We start from the raw sequence: 19,726 nt of genomic DNA, 5'->3' as shown, positions 1-19,726 counted from the left end.
CTCAGTGTTCATTATCCCTGGGTGTTTGGAAACACGGAAGGCTGGTACTGTTAGAACACAAGCTCTGAAAGGGCAGACATGCTTAATGCTTTGTACGCTGCGCTCCTGGCCACCTAGGACGTGCCTGGAATACAGCAAGTATTCAATAAACACTTACTGAATGAATGAATAATCCTGTTTAATATTTAATCTCACTATTATTTTCATGTAGCCATGGAGAAACTGAAGGTCAGAGGTTGCCCTAGGTTAGAGTTAGGGAGCAGCACGGGGGTCCAAGTGTGGGCCCCTCAGCCAAGCAGGCTCCCTCCTCATGGTGCTGCCCCCTAAAGAGGGAACTGACTGGGAAGCATTCAACTGAAGCTTCTGATTCCCACCACATTCATTCCTAAGTTCTCTCTCCTAAGGACAGATTCTCCTGCATCTCACAGCCTGGATTCCTAGCCCACTGAACCATCCTTTTTCAGGGATGAGCCTTGGAGGACAGTGAGGATGTGTATCCAGACGAGGAGTTCCTCAAATGCAGAACGGCCAAAGGGAAAGAGGAAGTCTGGACTGTGCACCAACCAATCCACAAATGAGTAAAAATAAATAGGAAAGGCTTGGGAGAAGGCAGACCAACTCTCTCACCAGGGGCAGTGAGTATCTACTTCCCCTGCCCTTCAGCCCAGAGCTTCCATATTCCCACGGCACACGGAGGGACCCTAACAAAGAAACCACACATGCAGACAGCATAGGTGTCTGGGGCTCTGCAAGCCTTTCAGCTCGTAGCTTCTTCTCTTGCCTATGCCTGGGGGGTGTCTTCTACTTGGGAGGCATTTTTGGAAGGCAGCTATGCTCAGCACTGTACCACCAATACCTCTTGGGAGACATTGGTGATTCTGGAAAATTGGAGGTCAGGATAAGCACTCCACAGAGGGCTGCCACTCAAGCAACAAAAGAGAAAGTTAAGTTTCTTTTTCAGGTACGGAGCACAGAGTGAAGATAGAAAGGGATTCAGCACAGAACCTAAGGCCACCGAGGAGCACAGTGCCTTTGCCTGGAGCATCCCCTCTCATTCTGTGTCTTTCTGGGCCCTGGGCACATCAGCATGGTGCCACCGCTCCCCAGGCTGGCTGTCTCCTCCCCACAGGCACTCACAGCTGCATGTCTCCGGCCCTCGTTGCGGTCAGCACCCAGCCATTCCAGTGCTCGTTTCACCTCAAACTCCACATACTCAGCGGTAAAATTGTCCCCCGCCATGGCAAGGCGGCCGATGGCTTTGGACGCCATTTCCATGACAACTGGGTCATTGGAGGGGAGGAGGTTCCGAAGATAGTTAGCAAATCTTCCGATTCGGGTGGCATTTCCGCCTTCCACTCCTATGAGGCTGGCTGGGAAAGAGGAAGGCAAGAGGTGAGGAGGGCATGTGCTGCCCAGGAAAGTACGCTGCCTTCAAAGGAAAGTGAGTGAGGGAGCCCTGCCTTTTACTGCAAGCACAGACTGCATTTTCCAGACAGCAAGGATGCAAATAATTTTCCTTTTCACCAACAGATTTGATATTTGTGCCACAAACTACTTACATAAAGCAGAACGACCTCATTTTAGTATATGTAATTTGTTTTCCCAAGAAGAAAAGAAAAATAGACTGGGACTGAATAATAATTCACAGGATGGATGGCCAGTCCCTGGGAGTTGAAAATTACCTGCCTTTTATTCACTGTACCCCAACTTTACTTTCCTATTCGTGAGCCCTGCTATGCCAAATTTTGCTCTACAAAGAAACCAGAGCTTACACAAAACTTTGGTAGTGGAAAGAAAGCTGGCTTCCAGTCTCAGCTCTGGCATGACGTCTGACCCTAGAAAAGTCACTTAACAGTTCTGAGGCTCCGCATGTAAGTCCCAAGACTGCTGCTAGAATTTGAATAAGCACCCTAAAAGCCACAAGGCTTCATAAAATTCATTAAACAAATATGAACTAAGTATCCAGTAAGAAGCAAACATGGGGTGAAATGGACACAAAGGTGACCAGTCCATGATTCCCAGCTGTTACTGCGCCAGAGACTCTGTCCTTACCTATGGCCAAGATGCCACCTTTCCTCTCATTGGCATCTGAGCTGGAAACTAGTTCAAAAATGTGATGGTTCAGTTGATCATAGAAGCGAGTAGACTCCTCTTGACTCATCTGCAAAACAAGATGTATTCAGAACAATTTCTAACTGAATTCAAACCAGTATCTCCCTGAAGGTGGTGGGGTAGCTTCCAAAGACTAGGCCCTGAGAGGGAGCCGGCAGGTACCATTCAAACCAAAGATGACATGGCAACTGCCCATTTCTGTAGTTTTAAATGGAACAGCAATTCATCTGTTGATTTAACAAGGCCACGTTCCCTCCTAGATTCGAACTAGCACCAGGGGTATAAGAACAAACAAGACGCTGTCTCTGCCCTTAAGTCTGGTCTCTATTTAGAAAGCAACCAGCTCTTCAAACCCATCTCAACTACTCTTATCACGCAGAAAGAATCGAAGGTCTGGAATGTGGTATGAAAAAGAAAAAAATAAAAAGAAACAGCCAACTCTGCACTGATACCTAAAATATCACAACACAGGAAATGCCACAGAAATGTGTAACTGCAGCAAAGGAACCTGCACATTCTACAGACATGAGAAATTGGGTGCCTTTCTAAACTAGAAACTTTGCATTCTCTGAACCCTCACTTAGCTGTCAGAAGAATCTAAACCAGAAAGAATACATGCAGCCCAAATACTCCGCGATGAATGGCCCTAACCTCGCGCAGCTCCATGGTGACATAGTGCTGGAGCTCCTTGGCTGCTTTGGCCCTGGTCTCCTCATTCCGGCTCTTCAGGCCACTGGCGAACTGCTGCAGAACGCTCACGTTGCTGGACGTGGTGGTAGCTGTGGTGGCGGCGGCAGGTCCGGTTCCAAGCATCTTGCCCTGAGGTTCTTAGGAGAGAAGCTTCGTTTAACATTCTGGATAACAAACTATGGCGATCAATTCATGCAGGGCCCCAGCTCCTCAACACAGATCCTCACCCTATCCATGTCAGGCTGGGGATCCTAAAAAGGCAGGGAGACCTCACCGAAAAATATTCAGAGGCTCGATTCATTCAACAGTGACTGAGGTTTAAAACAGGCAGCATTGCAGAGAGGGTCACATTATGGGCTGTGCACAGCCAGACTACCTGGGTTTGAATCCAGTCCAAAATTATACACCTTGAGGAAGATACTTAAAATGTCTTGGTTTCCTCAACTGTAATAGGAGGGTAACAGTACCTGACTCACAGGGTTTAAATGTGAGGATTAACTGAGTTAACACACGTTAAAAAGTGCTTAAAACAGTGCCAGGCACACAGTGAGTTCTTAATAGCTATTATTATCATTATTACTACAATATACACAGCACAGTGCCAGGTCCTAGAGGTGAGGAGGTAGAATAAAGCATGCCTAAGATTGCCCCTTTCCTCAAGGAGTTCAATTTGAACAGGGAAATTTCTGTGGCAGCACTGCCCAATAGAAGTACAAGTCACAAATGTCACTTTAAATTTCCTAGTAGCCATGTTGAAAAAGGTAAAAAGAAAGAAGCAAAATTAACAATTGTATTTAACCCAATATATACCAAATGTCATTTCAACATCTTACTAATATAAAAAAATTATTGATATATTTTTCCATTCTTTTTCTTTTGGCACTGAGTCCAAAATCTAGTATGCGTTTTACACTTAACAGCAATCTCAGTTTGGACTAGTCACATTTCAGGTGCTCTAAGCCACACGTGGCTGATGGTTATTGTATTGGACAGTGCTTGGAATATGAGCTAAAAGAGAATGATTAGTTCCTGAGATCATTCATTCATTCCTCAAATTATGTACTGTCCCTTCCCTCAATAAGTTTACAGTCTGGGGGGAGGGGGAATGCAAACAATCAGGCAGCCACAATAAAGTGGCCATAAAACAGCTCAGCCCAGAATGCTATGCAGTAACATAGATACCCATCCCAGGTATGTCCAGATTATACTAGAAAATCAAAATTTCAAAATTCTTTGTTTTTTTAAAGAATCTGTGAAATGCAGAGGAAAAAACTGCGAAGAATTGGTTCTGAAAAACTTTTAAATACTCCAGTGCCAGAAGGAAATGTCACCTTTCAGGGCAGAGGAAGCCCAAGGATTCCTGATGAGGAAACTACTACTACATGAGTGTGGGCTTGTCTGTGAGGAGGCCGAGAGGCTGGCAAGGAATTTCCAGTCTCAGGAAGGAACCAGCATATCTTTACTAGGAAGGCCCACAGGCCTTCTGCCCCAGGCAGAATTCAACTAAACTACTATAAGTTAAATATCTTAAGGGTCTTGACAAAGGTTTACAGAAGTTCAACTTGGGTGGCTGAAACTAGGGATGGGGACAGGGGAAGCCGAGAGGATGAAACTCAGGGATGGAGCCGAGCTCAGCTCCGGGGAATGGGTCCTTGAGAGGTCTCCAGGGTGGAGTGTAAGGGGCTGATACTGACGTTAGCCCTCTCAGAGGTAGATTTGTAGGTGGCTCAGAAGAAGAGGTGACTGATGGGCAAAGAGACCCAAAGGCGCAGCAGCAATACAGTGATGGGCCGGCCTTCCTAGCGCCAGTCTCTGCGCACGGCAGGCTAAAGGGTCCGAGGGTTTCCTGGGGGTCCGGGAGAAGGTGGGCGTTGCCTCGCGGGGTGAGGGTCAAGAGCGCAGGCGGGGCCCAAGTCTGTGGGTCCAGAATTGAGCGGACCCCACGTCCCAGACGGACAACTTCCCGGGGTCCCCCCACGGACCAGGTTGCCCGTGAGTCTGGACGTTCCGCCGCCCCGGAGGGGTCGGTGCCAGGCCCCAGACTCACCGCGCGGCTTCGGCCAAGGCCTCAGCTGCCGCCGCCAGCGCCGGTACCGCCGCTTCAAGCCCCCGACCCCACCACCCGCCTTCCCCGCTGTCCTCTAAGCCGGGCGGGAGGGAGGGCGGGAGGGAGGGCGGGCTCCCACCCCTAAGGACCAGTCGACAGGCGTAAGAAGAAGATGGACTGGAACACAGACCAATAGTAATTAAGGAGAAGTGAGACTTTGGGACCCGGCTTCTCCAGGGGGCGGGGACTATTCAAATAGACAAACCCGGTGGCCAGTGGCAGGCGAAAGGAGGCTTAGGTCCTCTCGGGAGAACCAATCGGTTGTGAGTTGACTTCAGTCACTTCCACGCACACATCCGGTGCATCACTACTATAATTCCCCTCTGCATCTGGGCAGCGGCCGTTCCAAGTCCGCTGTCTGGGTACCGCGGGATGGGACCACGAGGCAGTAGGCGGAGGTTCGCGACCCCACCCGGCTTAACCTTCAAGACCAGCGTGTGAACGACGCTGGCGCGCTGTAATAACTGGAGCAAAAGACGTGAAAATTTCGAACAGTGCTGTTTGTGCACCCATGATTTCGTTTTTGTTACATTTAATATGCATTTGAAAGCGCTTTTAGAGTTCCCCACTTTCCAAAATTGATCATACGCGAGAAACCATGGCTAAGTTGTAATTAAGTGAGCTACTTGTAAATAAGTAATTTCAAAGCAGCATCATTTTAAAGGCATCCTTTCTAAAATCAATAGCAAAAATGGAATTTGACATCTCATTTTTTAAAAAGCACTGTCTGTTATAATAAACATTGCCTAAACATCTCACAATAGGAATCCGATTAAATAAAATATGCGTTCATATTAAGAAAAACGAATGTCGCCGTTAATAATAATGTAGATGAATATTTGCTAAGAAAGAAAAGAGTTTACAGTTTGGTTAAAAAGTTCAAGTTATACAACAATATAAGTATAATATAACCTTTAAAAAATTTGTATGTTTCTTATATGTCTATGTTCACATGGGGAAGATACACACCACCAAGATATAAGGGGTTTGGGGAAGGCATACTTTTTCTTTATATATTACCATCAATTACTTGTGTAATTTTTTAAAATGTTGAAAAAGTGTAAGTTTCCAAAAGTCCTAAATTGCCAAAAAAAAAAAAAAAAAAAGTTTGTTAACATTCTGTGGCCAACAAAATGCTTTGGCAGTTTTAAAAGAAAATAAAGTTATGATTACTACTTTACGTTTAGAATCTTTTCATTGCATTGATTCTTCTGTGAAATGTTCCTCTAAATTTCACATTTTTCATTTTTGTTCAGTATCTCTACATTTAATCATTAAACATTTTTGAATGTGTAATATATCCACTATTCAAATATCAAAATAAATAAAAACTGTATTTATCATGAAAAGTCTTGCTCACCCCTGCCCCTTCACTACTTCTTAGCTCTCCTGTATCCCTAGAGTTTCTTTTTATGTAAATACAAAACAGATATATATTCTTATTTATTTCCCCCTTTGTTTCACTATATACAGTGTTCTGCACTTTTAAAAATTTTAGGCTATCTTGGAGATCTTTCTATCTTAGTGTATGGAAAGCTTCCTTGTTCTTTTGTTATTGTTATGGCTGAATAGTATTCTATTACTTGGACATATTATAATTTATATTTCCAGTCCTTTATTGATGGACACTGTGTTATTTTCAAATTCTTGCTATTAGTAATGATGCTGCAGTGAATGCCTTTGTATATGTATATGGCAGTTATACAAAATAAGTCCCAGAAATGGAATTACAAGGTCAGAGGGTAAATGCGTGTGTAATTTGATGGATATTGTCAAATTCATCTCTGTAAGGGAGGTACCAATTTTCATTTCCATCATCAATATATGAGGTTTTTGTCTCTCTAAAACGTGATATGGTCCTGTTTTCTAATTAACAATCAAAGATGATTTTATAGCGACAGTAATCAGTACATTTGTAGGTCTCTTTTCAGTTTACAAAGCGCTTTCTTATCCATTATGTTAAAATAATAACTAGTATTAATTGAGCATGTACACAGTATCAGGCATCTTGGTGGACATCACAGAGTAGTAGTTACAAGTATCTTGGAGTCAAACTAACTGAATCTGAAACTTATCTCCAACAACATTTACTAACTATATGAGCAAGCACTCAATCTCTAGGTACCTATTTCCTTATTTATAAAACTAGAAGGATTATAATGTACCTACTTCGGTAGGCGGTGTTGTAGGGGTTAAGTGCTAATACATGCAAAGTACCCAAAACACTGTGTGACACATACGAAGAGTCAATAAATATCGTTACTGTTATTCCTGAACATTTCTATGAGTTAGGTCATATTGTTCTCACTTTGTACATGAGTAATCTGATGTCTGGGAGGATTGGGTCACAGAGTGATAAGTGATGGAGCCAGGATTTTAATATATCTACTTCCTCTTGTCTGATTTAGCAGCATAGGATATTCAGGTTTGGCCAGCATTGCAAGTATGTGCTGGGCGATGAAGCTGTAAATGTCTAACAACCAGCTGGGAAGGGAGGGGGGCATGTATGCATATACAAGGCTGGCTTAATATTGTGTGACCTGTTGGAGGTTGGAATGCTCTGTCTTGAAATTCTTAATAATTTTTGAACAAGGGTTCCCACATTTTTATTTTGCACAGGGCAACAAAATTAAGTAGTCAGCCCTGTGTACACATGTGTTATATGTGTATTATAACTTTTGCTGATATAAAGGATGTGTAGCATAAAACTTACAAATAACAATAAAACACACAATACTCTTTATTGTAAATTCCATATAGTGAATTGATTCTAACAGTATGCCTTCTTTGATATCGTGTAGCCTTCCTATGGTTGTATCGACCAATGAGTGTAGTTCCAACATGAATGTTGGTTGGTATTTTCCTTTATGTTAATGACTATGTAGAAAGCGAAACAATCAAGAGATATGTTGGAACTTCACTAGTTTGTCAATGACATGAGTGGCTTCTTTGCTGAACTGGATAATTTTCTAATAGTGGAAGAACATGTCCTCAAATTTCTGCTGCTACTCACAACGTCACAGCCACAGAGTTGACACACTTTTAAATTTAAACTGCGTTGTTAACTTTCCTCCATCACATTCTTAATTCCAAGCATTTGCTGATTTGTGTGGTATGAATACTCTCATCATGGCAGATTTCAAACCACCAAAGGATGTCACTGAATGAACAACGAAGAGAAAGAAATGAGCAGTAGCACATCATTTGTAGTATTTCCACAATGCAGATAAGATAGGCACAAACTACCTGAAGAGCATAAACGGTAAAATGTAGTGAAATAATTAGAAAGTAATGAGTTTTGAATATTTGGTACTTTGGTTTATAATATAATTGATCTAATTGTAAATTTGTATACTTTAATTTTTAATAATGGCTTTGTTTAGTGACCGCTCACAAAATTCCTAAAAATTTAACAGTTGGCTCTCTCCAGCCTGAATGAGCTCAAATATGGATCATGCGCTCCCAGTAGTTGGGCAATGGAGACACAAAGCTGGCCACCTGGTGGGTGAGAAGGAGGGCAGTTCTGTGTATGAATAAGTAAAAAACTACCAGATGGATAAAAAGCCAGGACAGTATATGGCGTATAGTAATTGTACAACAAAAAGCACGAGTTGTTGTTGTGATTATTATTAAAGCTAACAATTTCTCAGATATCATTTCCCATTTCAGAGTTTCAGTTTTCCCATTTAAAAAGGAAGGAGTGTAATTATACCTTTCTTATTACCCTCAGTGAACTCCCTGATTTTTGTCCATTTTGTTTAATGCTGGGTGCAATATCAAGTGTTCAGTAAATCTTGTTGCACACAGTAGGCGCTCAATAAATGCTTGTTGCATGAAAAAAATGAATGAGTCCTATTTCGGTGAGTGAAAACTCTTGGTAAGTCGTAAAGCGACACGCATTCGTGACGGTTCTTAAGATGCTAAGTGAGGGTGTTTTCAGTGAGTCCGGGAGCAACGGCAGGACGCGGACCACCGGCGAGCGAAGGACTGGCCCTCTGGTTAACCCCGCGCCAGCGTAGGCCCCGCCCCCTAGCCCTCTGCCCCGCCCCGCCCCGCCCCGCGCCCCGCCCCCCGCCCCAGCTCCGGCGCGTGCGGCCGGCCCTTGTTTCCCGGCGGGCCTCCAGAGGAGGGCGCACAAGATGGCGGCCCCGGCAGCCTCGGGAGGGCGGCCGCGGCTCGTCCTGCGGCTCTAGGGTGGGGCTGGGGTCTGGAGACTGGCCTCGCCCAGGCGACAGAAGGTCGGGGCGGTGCCGCGGGACCCCGTGGGGTGGCAGGTCCTCTCGCTGCAATCCCCGAGCTCCGCCGCCTCCCCATCCCTGACCCCGGGTGGAACCGAAGGTCAGGTCCGCCGCCCCGCCCCGTCCCACCTCGTCCCGGCGCCGACGCTGTTCAGTGGGTGGCTCACTGTTAACACTGACTTCACCCACGTGCAGCCTTCATGGCGGCCTCGCAGGTCCCGGGGGAGAAGATTAACATCCACGCAGGAGAGACGGCCAAGGTCGGGGACAGGGACCTGCTGGGGAACGGCTGTCCGGAGCAGGACAGATCCCCCCAGCGCTCCTGGAGGCAGAAGTGCGCCTCCTACGTTCTGGCCCTTCGGCCCTGGAGCTTCAGTGCCTCACTCACCCCGGTGGCGCTGGGCAGTGCCCTGGCCTACAGATCCCAGGGCGTCCTGGATCCCAGGCTGTTGGTGGGTTGTGCCGTAGCTGTCCTCGCCGTGCACGGGGCTGGCAATTTGGTCAACACTTACTATGACTTTTCCAAGGGCATTGACCACAAAAAGAGCGATGACAGGACCTTGGTGGACCGAATCTTGGAGCCCCAGGATGTTGTCCGGTTTGGAGTCTTCCTCTACACCTTGGGCTGTGTCTGTGCTGCTTGCCTCTACTACCTGTCCACTCTGAAACTGGAGCACTTAGCTCTCATCTACTTCGGAGGCCTGTCTGGCTCCTTTCTCTACACAGGAGGTAAGAGTTTGCCTGTTCCCTGTGCTGCAGGTCTTAGTTGTATGTACTGGAAATTGCGGTTTGCATAGGAGTTTTAGGGCTAGTAGAGAGGTGTCAAAGATTATTTTCTGAATTAGGCCACTCTGTGTGAAATCTGTAATGTGTGGGTCGTGTGGATTTTTTGCAAAACATCCCGGCTTGCCTTATGGATGTTAGGGATAATTCATATGCATGGAAATTTTTTGTGTCTTGTTTCCACTTGTTGGTCATACCTTATAATACCACAGTTTCAAATTTTAGTGGAATTAAATTTGAAAAGCTCAAATTATACACCTAATTACTTTCAACCAGTCTGCTAGGAGACTCCTTGCAGTAGGCTAATTTAAGGTAGTGATGGGCAGGTGGTTAAGCCCCACTGACTGGGCACTTTTTACGTGCCAGGCTCTGTTCTACGTCGGCACAGCAGTCAAGTCCCTGCCCTTGTGAAAGTTATTTTATATATTGTGAGGAGAGACAGAAAATAAAAATAGTAAATTATAGTTAGGATGATCAGCATCCTGGTTTGCTCAGCACTGAGGGTGTTCCCAAGATGTGGGAGTTTTGGAAACTGGGAGATCTCCTGGTGAGCCAGGAGAAGTTTGTACTCCGATTACAATGTATGAACAGAAAGTAAGTAGAGCAAGGAGGAGGACAGAGCTGAGTACATTAACTAGTTTGATTAGCGTAGGTCTCATCAAAAAGGTTAATGTTTGATCAGAGTGTAGGAGGTGACGGGTGAGACTGGCTAAGCAGCTGTCTGGAGAAAGAGCATCTTGGAATGGCAGTCACCAAAGGCCTTAAGGCAGGAGTGTCCATGTAAAGTTTGGGAAACAGCACAGAGTCCAGGGTATGAATGAGAGAGCAATAGGAGGTAAAGTAAGAGAAGTATGCTTGGGGAGGGCAGGGTGGCACAAAGATTATTTAGGCCTTAGTGTTTTAAAAGAATCACTCTGGCTTCGGTACTGAGAATGGATAAAGGGGGCAAGGGTAGCAGCAGGAACACTCTGGAGGAGGCTGTTGAGCAAACCGGGCGAGAGATGTCTGACGGCTTGGATCAGAGTGGGAGTAGTGGGGAGGGACACTTTGAAGTAGTCAGATTCCAAATATATTTTGCAGGTAGACAGGATTTGCTGGTAGATGGAATGTGAGGCAGGAGAGAAACAGAAGAATGACACATAACTCCCAGGTTTTGCCCTGAGCAGCTGGGATAATGGGAGTTGATGTCAACTGAGAGAAGGATGAAGATAGGTTTGTGGAGGAAAAATTGGGAAATTGACTTTGGACATCTTAATGTAGTGGATCTGCAAGTGGAGATGTCAAATTGGTAGTTGGATATGAGTCCTGAGTTTAGAGGAGAGGTCTGAGCTGGAGGCAGAGATGTTTGGGAGTCATGACACATAGATAAGGTTGTACACCTGAATGAGATCCCTGAGGAGGGAGTGTTGAGAGACGTGAGTGGGATGGGGACCGAGCCCTGGGCCACTCCAGCCATACAAGGTGGGGAGAGGAGAAGGAAGATGAAGGGAACTGTGATGGAGCATCTAGAGGAGAAAGGAAAAAACCAAGAGACGACAGTGTCCTGGCTGCCAGTTGTAAAAAGTTCAATGGAGGAAATCGACAGGGTGCTGAAATAGAATGTGTAAGGTGATGGTGGAGGTGACACTTAAACTAAAACTTGAGGGATGAGGAGCCAGCCGTGGGGCAGAATTGGAGTCTCCTTTGGGTGCCGCATCTTCCAGAGCTGATGGAACAGTGAGGGATGTGGGGAGGGGGCTTGGCATCTTTTAGGATCTGCCGAAAGGCCAATGTGATCAAGAGGGAGGACAAGATGCAGCTGTCGAGGGAGGCAGGGGCTGGACCATGCTGGTCTTACAGGGCCTCAGTCTCCGCTGATTCCTCCTCACTCCCAGCTTCCAAGCCTGGTCCTTGGACCTCTTCTAGCTCCATCTACTCCCTTGGGAATTTTAGCTAGTTTCACGGCTTCTGTTGCCGTCGGTTAAGCTGGTGGCTCTCAGGTTTCTACCTCCGGACCACTACACTCCAAACCCATATCCAACCTTTTACTCACAGCCTCTCTTAGAGGTCTCACAGGCTTCTCAAGTTTAACATGTCTGGACCAAATTCCTGTTCTTCTCCACAAAGAAATCTGCTCTACCCTCTGCTTTCTGCATCTCACTTCATGGCGACTTCATGCTTCTGGTTCTTCAGCCTGAAAATCACGGGCATCCTCCTTGACTCTGCTTTCTCACCTCTCACATCCAGACCGTCAGCAAGTCCTGTTGACTCTACTAAAATGCACCTGGGACCTGACCACTCCTCATCACCTCCCACCGCTACCACTGTCATCTCCCTCGATTATTGCAGCTGGTTCTTTAAGGACCCCTGTGCATCCACCCTTGTCCCTTTCAGGGTGTTCCCAAATCCACAGCCAGAGTGGTCCTGTAGCTACGTCAGTCCTCTGCTCCAAACTCTCCAGTGGCTCCCATCTCATTCAGAGTGGGCCAGAGTCTTTATAATGACCCCTAGAGCCTGGCATTATCTGCACACCCCCTCCCCCAACTCTCTGGCCTGCCCTCCTCCTCACCGTGCTCCAGCCAACAACCCTTCTGGCTGTTGAGGATGCTCTTCCCACATCTGTGTGTATGATTTGCTTTCTAACCTCCACCCATTTGCTCAGATGTCAGCTGCTTAGTAAGGACTTGCTTTCTACTCTGTTTAAAATGACAAAACAATAAAGCTTTCTGCAGCAGCTGAAAAAAAAATCAAATAACCCCTCCCACCCCACCGCCTGCCCCATGTTTCCTCTATAGTATCTTTCCTATTGCCCATCTCTGAATTTTCTTCATAGCACATATTCTAACCATGTAAAGTACTTAATTATCTTCCCCTTGGACTGTAAACCCCCTGGTGGTGGAGAAGTTGGTTTCTTTGTTCTCTCCTTAACCCTTGGTGACCAGAATAGCGTGTGGCATGGAGTCAGTACTTAGTATTTATTGAATGAACAAATGGGGAGACATTGAAATGTGTTGAGCAGAATAATGATGTACTGATTTATGATTTTTTAAACGTTGACTTTTATTGATATTTAATTGACATACGGTGAAGTGCGTGGAACTTAAGTGCTATATAGTCTGATGAATGTTGACAAATGCATATGGCTGTCTAACCATACCCTTCTAGTACAGAACATTTCCACCACCCCCAGAAGCTTCCTTGTTCTACTTCTTCACCCCCACTGTCCCCACCCCTGTCTAGAGGCAATGACTACTCTGATTTCTTTCACATAGGTTCATTTTGCCTGGCCTAGATCCTGTAAATGGTTTTTGAGATTCATTGCGTTGTGATGTGTATCAGGACTTCCTTTGTATTGCTGAGCAGTTGCCATTGTATGGACGTACCACAATTTGTGTCTCCATTCTCCTGTTCAGCGACTTTTGGATTGTTTCCATGTTTTGCTTATTATGACTGAACATTCATGTTCAAGTATTTTTGTGTGTATTTGTTTTCATTTTTCTTGGGTAAATGCTTAGGTGTCGAATTACTGGGTTACAGGATAATTGACGTTTAACTTTATGAGAAGCTGCCAAAGCGTTTTCTAAAGTGGTTTTGCTGTTTTTGCGTTCCCACCAGCAAGGCCTGAGAGTTCCAGTTACTTCCTATTCTTGCCAACATTTTGACTTATGTTTTAATGAATTTATCCTGGCTGCTGTGTGGAGAACTGGCCCAGTGTTTCACTGTGCTGGCTCCTTTGGAAGATGGTCTTGGGAGAGGGGGTGTGCCTAAAAAGAAGCTCTCAGGTGAGACACATCTCTGAATCAGGTGGAGCATAGGAGCCTTGGGCCATGTGTTGGACACTCAGAAACAGGGCTTTCTCCTCAAGGGCTTTGTCATTTTCTGGCCTCAGATAACCTCAAGAAGGTTGCCAGAGCTTTCTCATCCCTAGAGTAGGTTTGTGGTTGATTTTTGTGCTGGGTCTGTTGACGGAGGGGCAGGGACTTATCCTTGCAGGTACAAGTTTCTGTTCAACTTTGCTCACGTGGTTTTTGGCCAGGCAGTCTATGGAGGTGTTCTTGGGTACTCTAGGCAGAGGTCAAGGCTATAGAGCTGTTGTGTTTTCTTCCATAGCCAGAGCCCTGAAGCCTGCTTGGACAGCTGAGAAAATAAGCAAAAGAAGAGCAGGCACTGGTGGGAAAACCTGCTAGATCTGTGCTGGGAGCATTCCTACCTGGCATCTTCCTTTGGGGTGGCAGTCACCTAAATGTGTGAGATATTGCAAGAAACATCAATTTCCTAATTTGAAACTGGAGCCTAGCTATGTGCTGCTTCAGAGACCTTTCCCCTAGAGGGCGTGTCCTTAGATAACCAAATTATTTATCAAAACACTGCTTGGGGAGTACAGAATTAGTTTGCCATGTGTTAGTGGGTGTTAGGGACCATGCTTGTTATATCCTTTCTTGGGGTCACCTCATTTCAAGGAACCAAGGGTGGTCATTTAGCACCAAAGAATCTCAGCCACTTGTGTGGAGGTGAACTTGGGCTGAATCTTGTTCTTTGACTGCCATGCCTTTAGATCCTCTACGGACCATTGTCCCTTATCATTTTAGGCTGTTCAAGTGCAATCGATGACCTTACAGTTTTGTTTTTTTAAAATTTTTTGATCTTGAGGCCATGCCTTAGTAGCTTGATTAGATCAGAGGTTTCCCAAGCTTCTCTAGCAGTAAGTGGGTGGACCATCTCTTTGAGAGGATGCCTCTGACCTTTCCCATTGCTGCTTTGCTGTTTCCGTCCAAGTGAGACATTTTTCCTGACTTTGGTCCCAAATTCCAGGTGCTTGTTACTGTAGCTCTGTGTTCAGTTCAGCCTTGGTGCCAAGCATTGGGGAGCCAGCTATGAACAAGCCAGGCACAAGGCTCTTTCCTCATGAAACTTACAGATAAGTAGGAAAGACGGAGATTAAGTAATCGGAGGTGTGATGGAGCTCGAAAAAGTGGAAGTCAGAGTGCTGTGAAGCATACTGCAAGGAGACCGAATGTGGCCTAGGGCTGATGATGGCTGCCCTGAGGAATGGTGTTTAAAGACTTAAAGGATGATTAGGGGTTAGCCAGGCAAGGGGCTGGGTGAGGGGTTTCTGAAGGTCCTGAGGCACTGAAGGAAGTATGTGTGGGGAGGGGAGGAAAGCTCAAAGTGGGGCAGGAGGGAGGCAGGGCCGGGCCAGATGAAAGATCTGTGGCTTTTATCCTGAAGACAGCTTGTTGATATGGGTTTTCAGGTGTATGTTGGAGGAGGGGCATGGCCATCTTAGTATTTTTAGAGGATCACTCTGGCTGCAGTGTGGAGATTAGATTAGGGAGGGGGAGAGGGGGCTGGTTATGAGAATGGAAGAGACCAATTGCGAGGGTGTCGCAGTATTCCAGGCCTGAGATGACCATGACCTGGGTTTGGGGGTGGAGGGAGGCGGGATGGAGCATGGCATTGGGGTAGAGAAACTGGGCAGGTTTGAAAGACGTGGATTAGACAAGATTTGAAGTAGATTAGCAGCACAGGAGGGAAAATGAGGGACAATTTAGTGTTTTAACTTTGTGGGAACCAGAGAGGGGAAGCAGTGTTAAGCTGTCCCTGTCTTGGCTGTTTTACTCATTATGTGGGTTAGTTTCTCTATGTGGAGTTTGGAATCCCTGAAATTTCACTGAGATTAGCTGGGGTTTTTCAAAACCAGGAGATGCTTCCAGAGGTTGTGGAGGAAGGATACAGAGAAGTGAGAGGCTGGGCTGGGTCTTCTGCAGGGGACTGTTCTGTGTCACCAACAGAAGCGGTGTCCTGCAGAGGGGTCGGTGAAGGGTGGGAGAAACCCAAGCTCTGGATCGTAAGGCCTGTGAGACCCTTCCCGGCTCCCCCATTGAACTGTGCATGACTGGGAACCCCCTGCTCTTTGTTGAGGGACAGCAGGAAGGAAAACTCGGGGATGATGCCGAGACTGGACTGGGTTGCTGAACAATTAGTGTTTTCTGTCCCTCTGGGTCATTGGAGAAGAAATCAGATTTTGTTCTGGAAGGGGAGGGAAATCAATCGCTGCCCAGCCTCACAGCCTCAGAATGCACCCTTCCCAGCCCAGGGGGGCCTGCCTTTTGACTGAAGGACAGTCCCTCAGTTTCCAGCCCTTGATCTCACACAGACTCTCTGGGTTTTCTGGCCGTAGGAATTGGATTCAAGTACGTGGCCCTGGGAGACCTCGTCATCCTCATCACTTTCGGCCCGCTGGCTGTGATGTTCGCCTACGCCGTCCAGGTGGGGTCCCTGGCGGTCTTCCCGCTGGTCTACGCCATCCCCCTTGCCCTTAGCACCGAGGCCATTCTCCATTCCAACAACACCAGGGACATGGAGTCCGACCGGGAGGCTGGCATCGTCACGCTTGCCATCCTTATCGGCCCCACTCTCTCCTACGTGCTCTACAACACGCTGCTCTTCCTGCCCTACCTGATCTTCAGCATCCTGGCCACGCACTGCAGCATCAGCCTGGCGCTCCCCCTGCTCACCATTCCCATGGCCTTCTCCCTTGAGAGACAGTTCCGAAGCCAGACTTTCAACAAACTACCCCAGAGGACTGCCAAACTCAACCTTCTGCTGGGACTCTTCTACGTCTTTGGCATCATTCTGGCACCAGCAGGCAGTCTGCCCAAACTCTAGAGGGACCAGTAGCTCCCCTGACAACATGTCCCCCTTTCTTAGAGTGTGTTGAAGGCAGAGTATCTGAGGAGGGAAGTGATTTGGGAGTGAGGGGCCTACGGACGGCTTGTGAACTCTTATCTTTTTTTTTTTTTTTAATTATCACATTCTTAGAATGTTTTGTTTTTGTTGTTTTATTCTGTTCTATGGGGACTCTTGAAACTACTCTGCTATCAGATGAAGGTAAATTGGATGCATAACCCTTGTTTTATTTATAATTTCCACTAGAGGGTGTTGTCAGGTCATTTTTATGTGGACTCAGGTGCCCTAAGGCTGTGAAGGAGCCACTGGACTTGGGCTTCTGTCCTAAAAGAGCCATAGTAATGGAGCGAAGTGTCCCCTCTTGTCTTGGTTTGGCAGGATGTGGTAATGGTCCCCGGTGACAAGGAGTAGGTGTCCAACACTGAGCACTGCAGTCCTGAAATACCACTGCTAGAGAGAGAAAGCCCCTCATTAATAGCCCAACTTGGCTCCTGGCTTTTTGCCTAAATTGTGATTCAGACACTTTTGTCCTTCACTTCACTTATTGCCACAGTTGAGGAAAAGCGCCAGGTCACCCCGCAGCAAAACAGCGAGGCCGGGGCCTGGGAAGGAGGGAAAAAACCCACCCTGGAGGCAGCTGAGAAAATCCGCTCCGCTTTTGGACAGAAAGTGGTCGGGCAGCTGTCTTGACTTTGTCGAACCCACTGGAATAACAAGAAGACTCCCAGGCCTTTCAGTAACTCGCAGAGCTCTGAAGTTGCAGAGGCCCGGCTGTCTTTTCAGGCTGCTTAAAGCCCGCAAGGCTGCTTCAAGTCCTGCCCCTTCGCCTTTCCTCGCGCTCCCCTCCGCCTGCCCTCCGCTTCTCCCAGGTTCCCACCTGTGTGTCTCCCACCCGTGGAGCCCTGTTGTTTGGGCAGCTGCTTAGCAACCGAATCAGGGACGGTTGCCTCTTTCAGCAGAACCACAGGACGAGCAGACCAGGGACACCAGCTCCTCCGTGAGTGAACAAGCCAGTGGTCAGACGGTCCTGACCCTGTTCAGCCACAGTGATGGGCCTGCCAGTGAAGGAGCTGCATCTTCTTCCTTGAAGGCAGATGTGCAATAATGACCCTCTTCCTCCCCAAGGCTTCAGTCGCCTTGTGCAGAGAGTTTGCACCTGGGGGGTAGGATTCCAACGTTGATCGAAGCTGCTTTTCATTTCATTGCCTGGGCAGTATGACTTCTGGGCTAGAATCGTTTAGTTGCATTGAGTCCAAGCCTGAACAGGCTGCGGGCACTGCCATTATGCTTTTCTGCTGTGGTGATGGCCACTTTGGTAGGTATTTTGGGGTCTTGGCCTGCAGAAAATGACGTGAGAGCTAGCTCTTAATCCTTAAAATCAGGCCAATTACGATTTGGCTCCTTGAGTTAGAATTGGGCAGCTTACTTGAGAAAAACGTATTTGGAAATTGCAAGAGTTCCTCCTAAGTTAAAGGTGGTTTGTCTGCAGAGTTCCAGAAGCCTCGAATCGTGGTCAGAGCCTGTAAGGGAAAGGAGGACAGCCCCTCTCCTGCCTTTGTCCCCAGTACCACTTTTGTTTTATGCCAGGCTGGTGGCATTTTGGTGCTCACAGGAGTCCTGCCTTCAAAGACAAGCTTTTTGGGCTCCTCTTCAGAGCAAGCCATTGTCACTTAAAGCCCACCTCTGAGGTCGTAGGACCAGGAGCCCCTGCGTCCACAGGCCAGGCCACCTTGGTAAGCACTCCCCTCGGGGGTGCCGGTTAACCTCTGCTGTGTTCCAGTGCAGGTTTTAATGCATATTTTTATATATAGATCTTTCTAAAAGGCCAAATTTGGTGCCAGGTTTTATATTCAGGTCACTATAATTTGTAATACATCCCCTGATTCAATGAAGGTTTTCTTTAGACTGGTTAATTAAAAGAAAATTAAAAATTAAAAAAAGGATATTTTTATCAGTGGTCTGGCTTCCAGTTTTTCTTTGCTTTCCTCCTACTTCTTGTCCTGTTGTCTGATTGTGAAGTCTGATTCATAAACCTCAGGAGACCAGCACAGAGACTTTCGGTGGGAGTAGGGGGTGGGGTTCCTGATCTTTGGTGCAGAATTTGACCAGATTTGATGAGCTCTTGGAAGGGGCATTAGGGACCCCTCCAAGTCAGTATGGCTTTGCCAAGAGCCAGTAAGGCCGGATTAACCTTGCTTCCTTTTGTCCTTTCCTACTTTCATTTTTTTTTGATGGAGTCACTGTGCTGATAGATTGAGAACATTCAGCAGACAGAGTGCATTTGCTTTTCTGCTAGGCATCTGATGATATATCCTTATGAACAAAGCAGAGGTATGCAGAGTGGATAGCAGTCTAATTAGGTAAGTTTTGGGAGACCGAGCAAGCTGTGGGAGAGGGCTGGCTGGCCAGCGTGTCGGGGTCAGCTGGGAAGGAAGCCTTTAGCTGCATGTGTGAGCCTGCCCACTGAACCCTTGTCGTTAATGATTGGAATTAGGCAGCCCAAATCGCAGGTTTTGTAAACCTTGGAGGAAGAGCTTATAAAGGAAATCAAAAGGCTGCTTTGATGTGTCAAAGGAAAAATGCAGCATGAAAAAAGCACCATTCTCGGGTGTCCAAAGCCAACTCAGTAACATCAGAAGGAAGGTCCACGGAGCGACCGCAGTAGATGTGGGTGTGAATTTTATCGATGACTCTGAGGTCCAGCATCACGGGCCTTGATTTCTGTGAGTCAGATTTATTCTGCTCCCCAGTGGGGGTGGCTGGAAATTAAGCCGCAGCCACCTCTTGGGCCTGCTTCCATCTCCCTAGGACCACCTAGGACCCCTGGGCCTCCGTGGGGCCAGAAGTCGGGGGTGTTGGCTGGGTCCTTGCTCCATCTGCTCACTATCTGTGAGGTTGTGTCCCAGCTCCTTCATGCTGGGGCCCGGCCTGGGAATCCACCCTTGTTTCTTAGATAACTCTGCTCTAGAAGTGTTCAAAGTGCCCTGACAGTGGCCCTCCTTGCTGAGTTCCATGGGCCTGGAGGGCACTCGTCCCTGCCACCCCTCCCCATTTTTGCCCAGTCTTGGGGAAGCTCCCATTTCCTCCATGAACAACCTCATCCACCTCACCTACTCAAAGCATTTCC

General features: G+C 47.0%; 2 protein-coding genes across 2 annotated transcripts in view; one reads left to right on the top strand and one right to left on the bottom strand.

Moving 5' to 3' along the window:
* Positions 1 to 4,961, bottom strand: part of MTOR (mechanistic target of rapamycin kinase) — a 115,726-nt gene extending 110,765 nt beyond the window's left edge. Inside the window, exons 1-4 of the mRNA XM_031464051.2 lie at positions 4,850 to 4,961; positions 2,764 to 2,939; positions 2,053 to 2,161; positions 1,138 to 1,370 (exon numbers count right to left, since the gene is read on the bottom strand). Coding sequence (XP_031319911.1) covers positions 1,138 to 1,370; positions 2,053 to 2,161; positions 2,764 to 2,925 — 504 coding nt within the window. The 5' untranslated portion in view covers positions 2,926 to 2,939; positions 4,850 to 4,961. The remainder of the gene's footprint in view (positions 1 to 1,137; positions 1,371 to 2,052; positions 2,162 to 2,763; positions 2,940 to 4,849) is intronic.
* Positions 4,962 to 9,048: 4,087 nt separating this feature from the next.
* Positions 9,049 to 18,553, top strand: UBIAD1 (UbiA prenyltransferase domain containing 1). The gene is made up of 2 exons (XM_011000829.3): positions 9,049 to 9,876; positions 16,091 to 18,553. Exons 1-2 carry the CDS (start codon positions 9,348 to 9,350, stop codon positions 16,576 to 16,578), a joined length of 1,017 nt encoding a protein of 338 aa, XP_010999131.1. The 5' UTR covers positions 9,049 to 9,347; the 3' UTR covers positions 16,579 to 18,553.
* The last annotated feature ends 1,173 nt before the right edge of the window (positions 18,554 to 19,726 follow it).

The sequence above is a fragment of the Camelus dromedarius genome, chromosome 14, assembly GCF_036321535.1.
Source record: "Camelus dromedarius isolate mCamDro1 chromosome 14, mCamDro1.pat, whole genome shotgun sequence".
NCBI classification, from domain to species: domain Eukaryota; kingdom Metazoa; phylum Chordata; class Mammalia; order Artiodactyla; family Camelidae; genus Camelus; species Camelus dromedarius.
This window is presented reverse-complemented; position numbering and strand designations above follow the sequence as displayed.

Bases quoted from the DNA above. Each gene is read 5' to 3' on its own strand.
- UBIAD1 (XM_011000829.3), top strand. From the start codon at position 9,348: ATGGCGGCCTCGCAGGTCCCGGGGGAGAAGATTAACATCCACGCAGGA. The intron at 9,877-16,090 runs GTAAGAGTTTGC...TTCTGGCCGTAG, and splicing joins CTCCTTTCTCTACACAGGAG to GAATTGGATTCAAGTACGTG.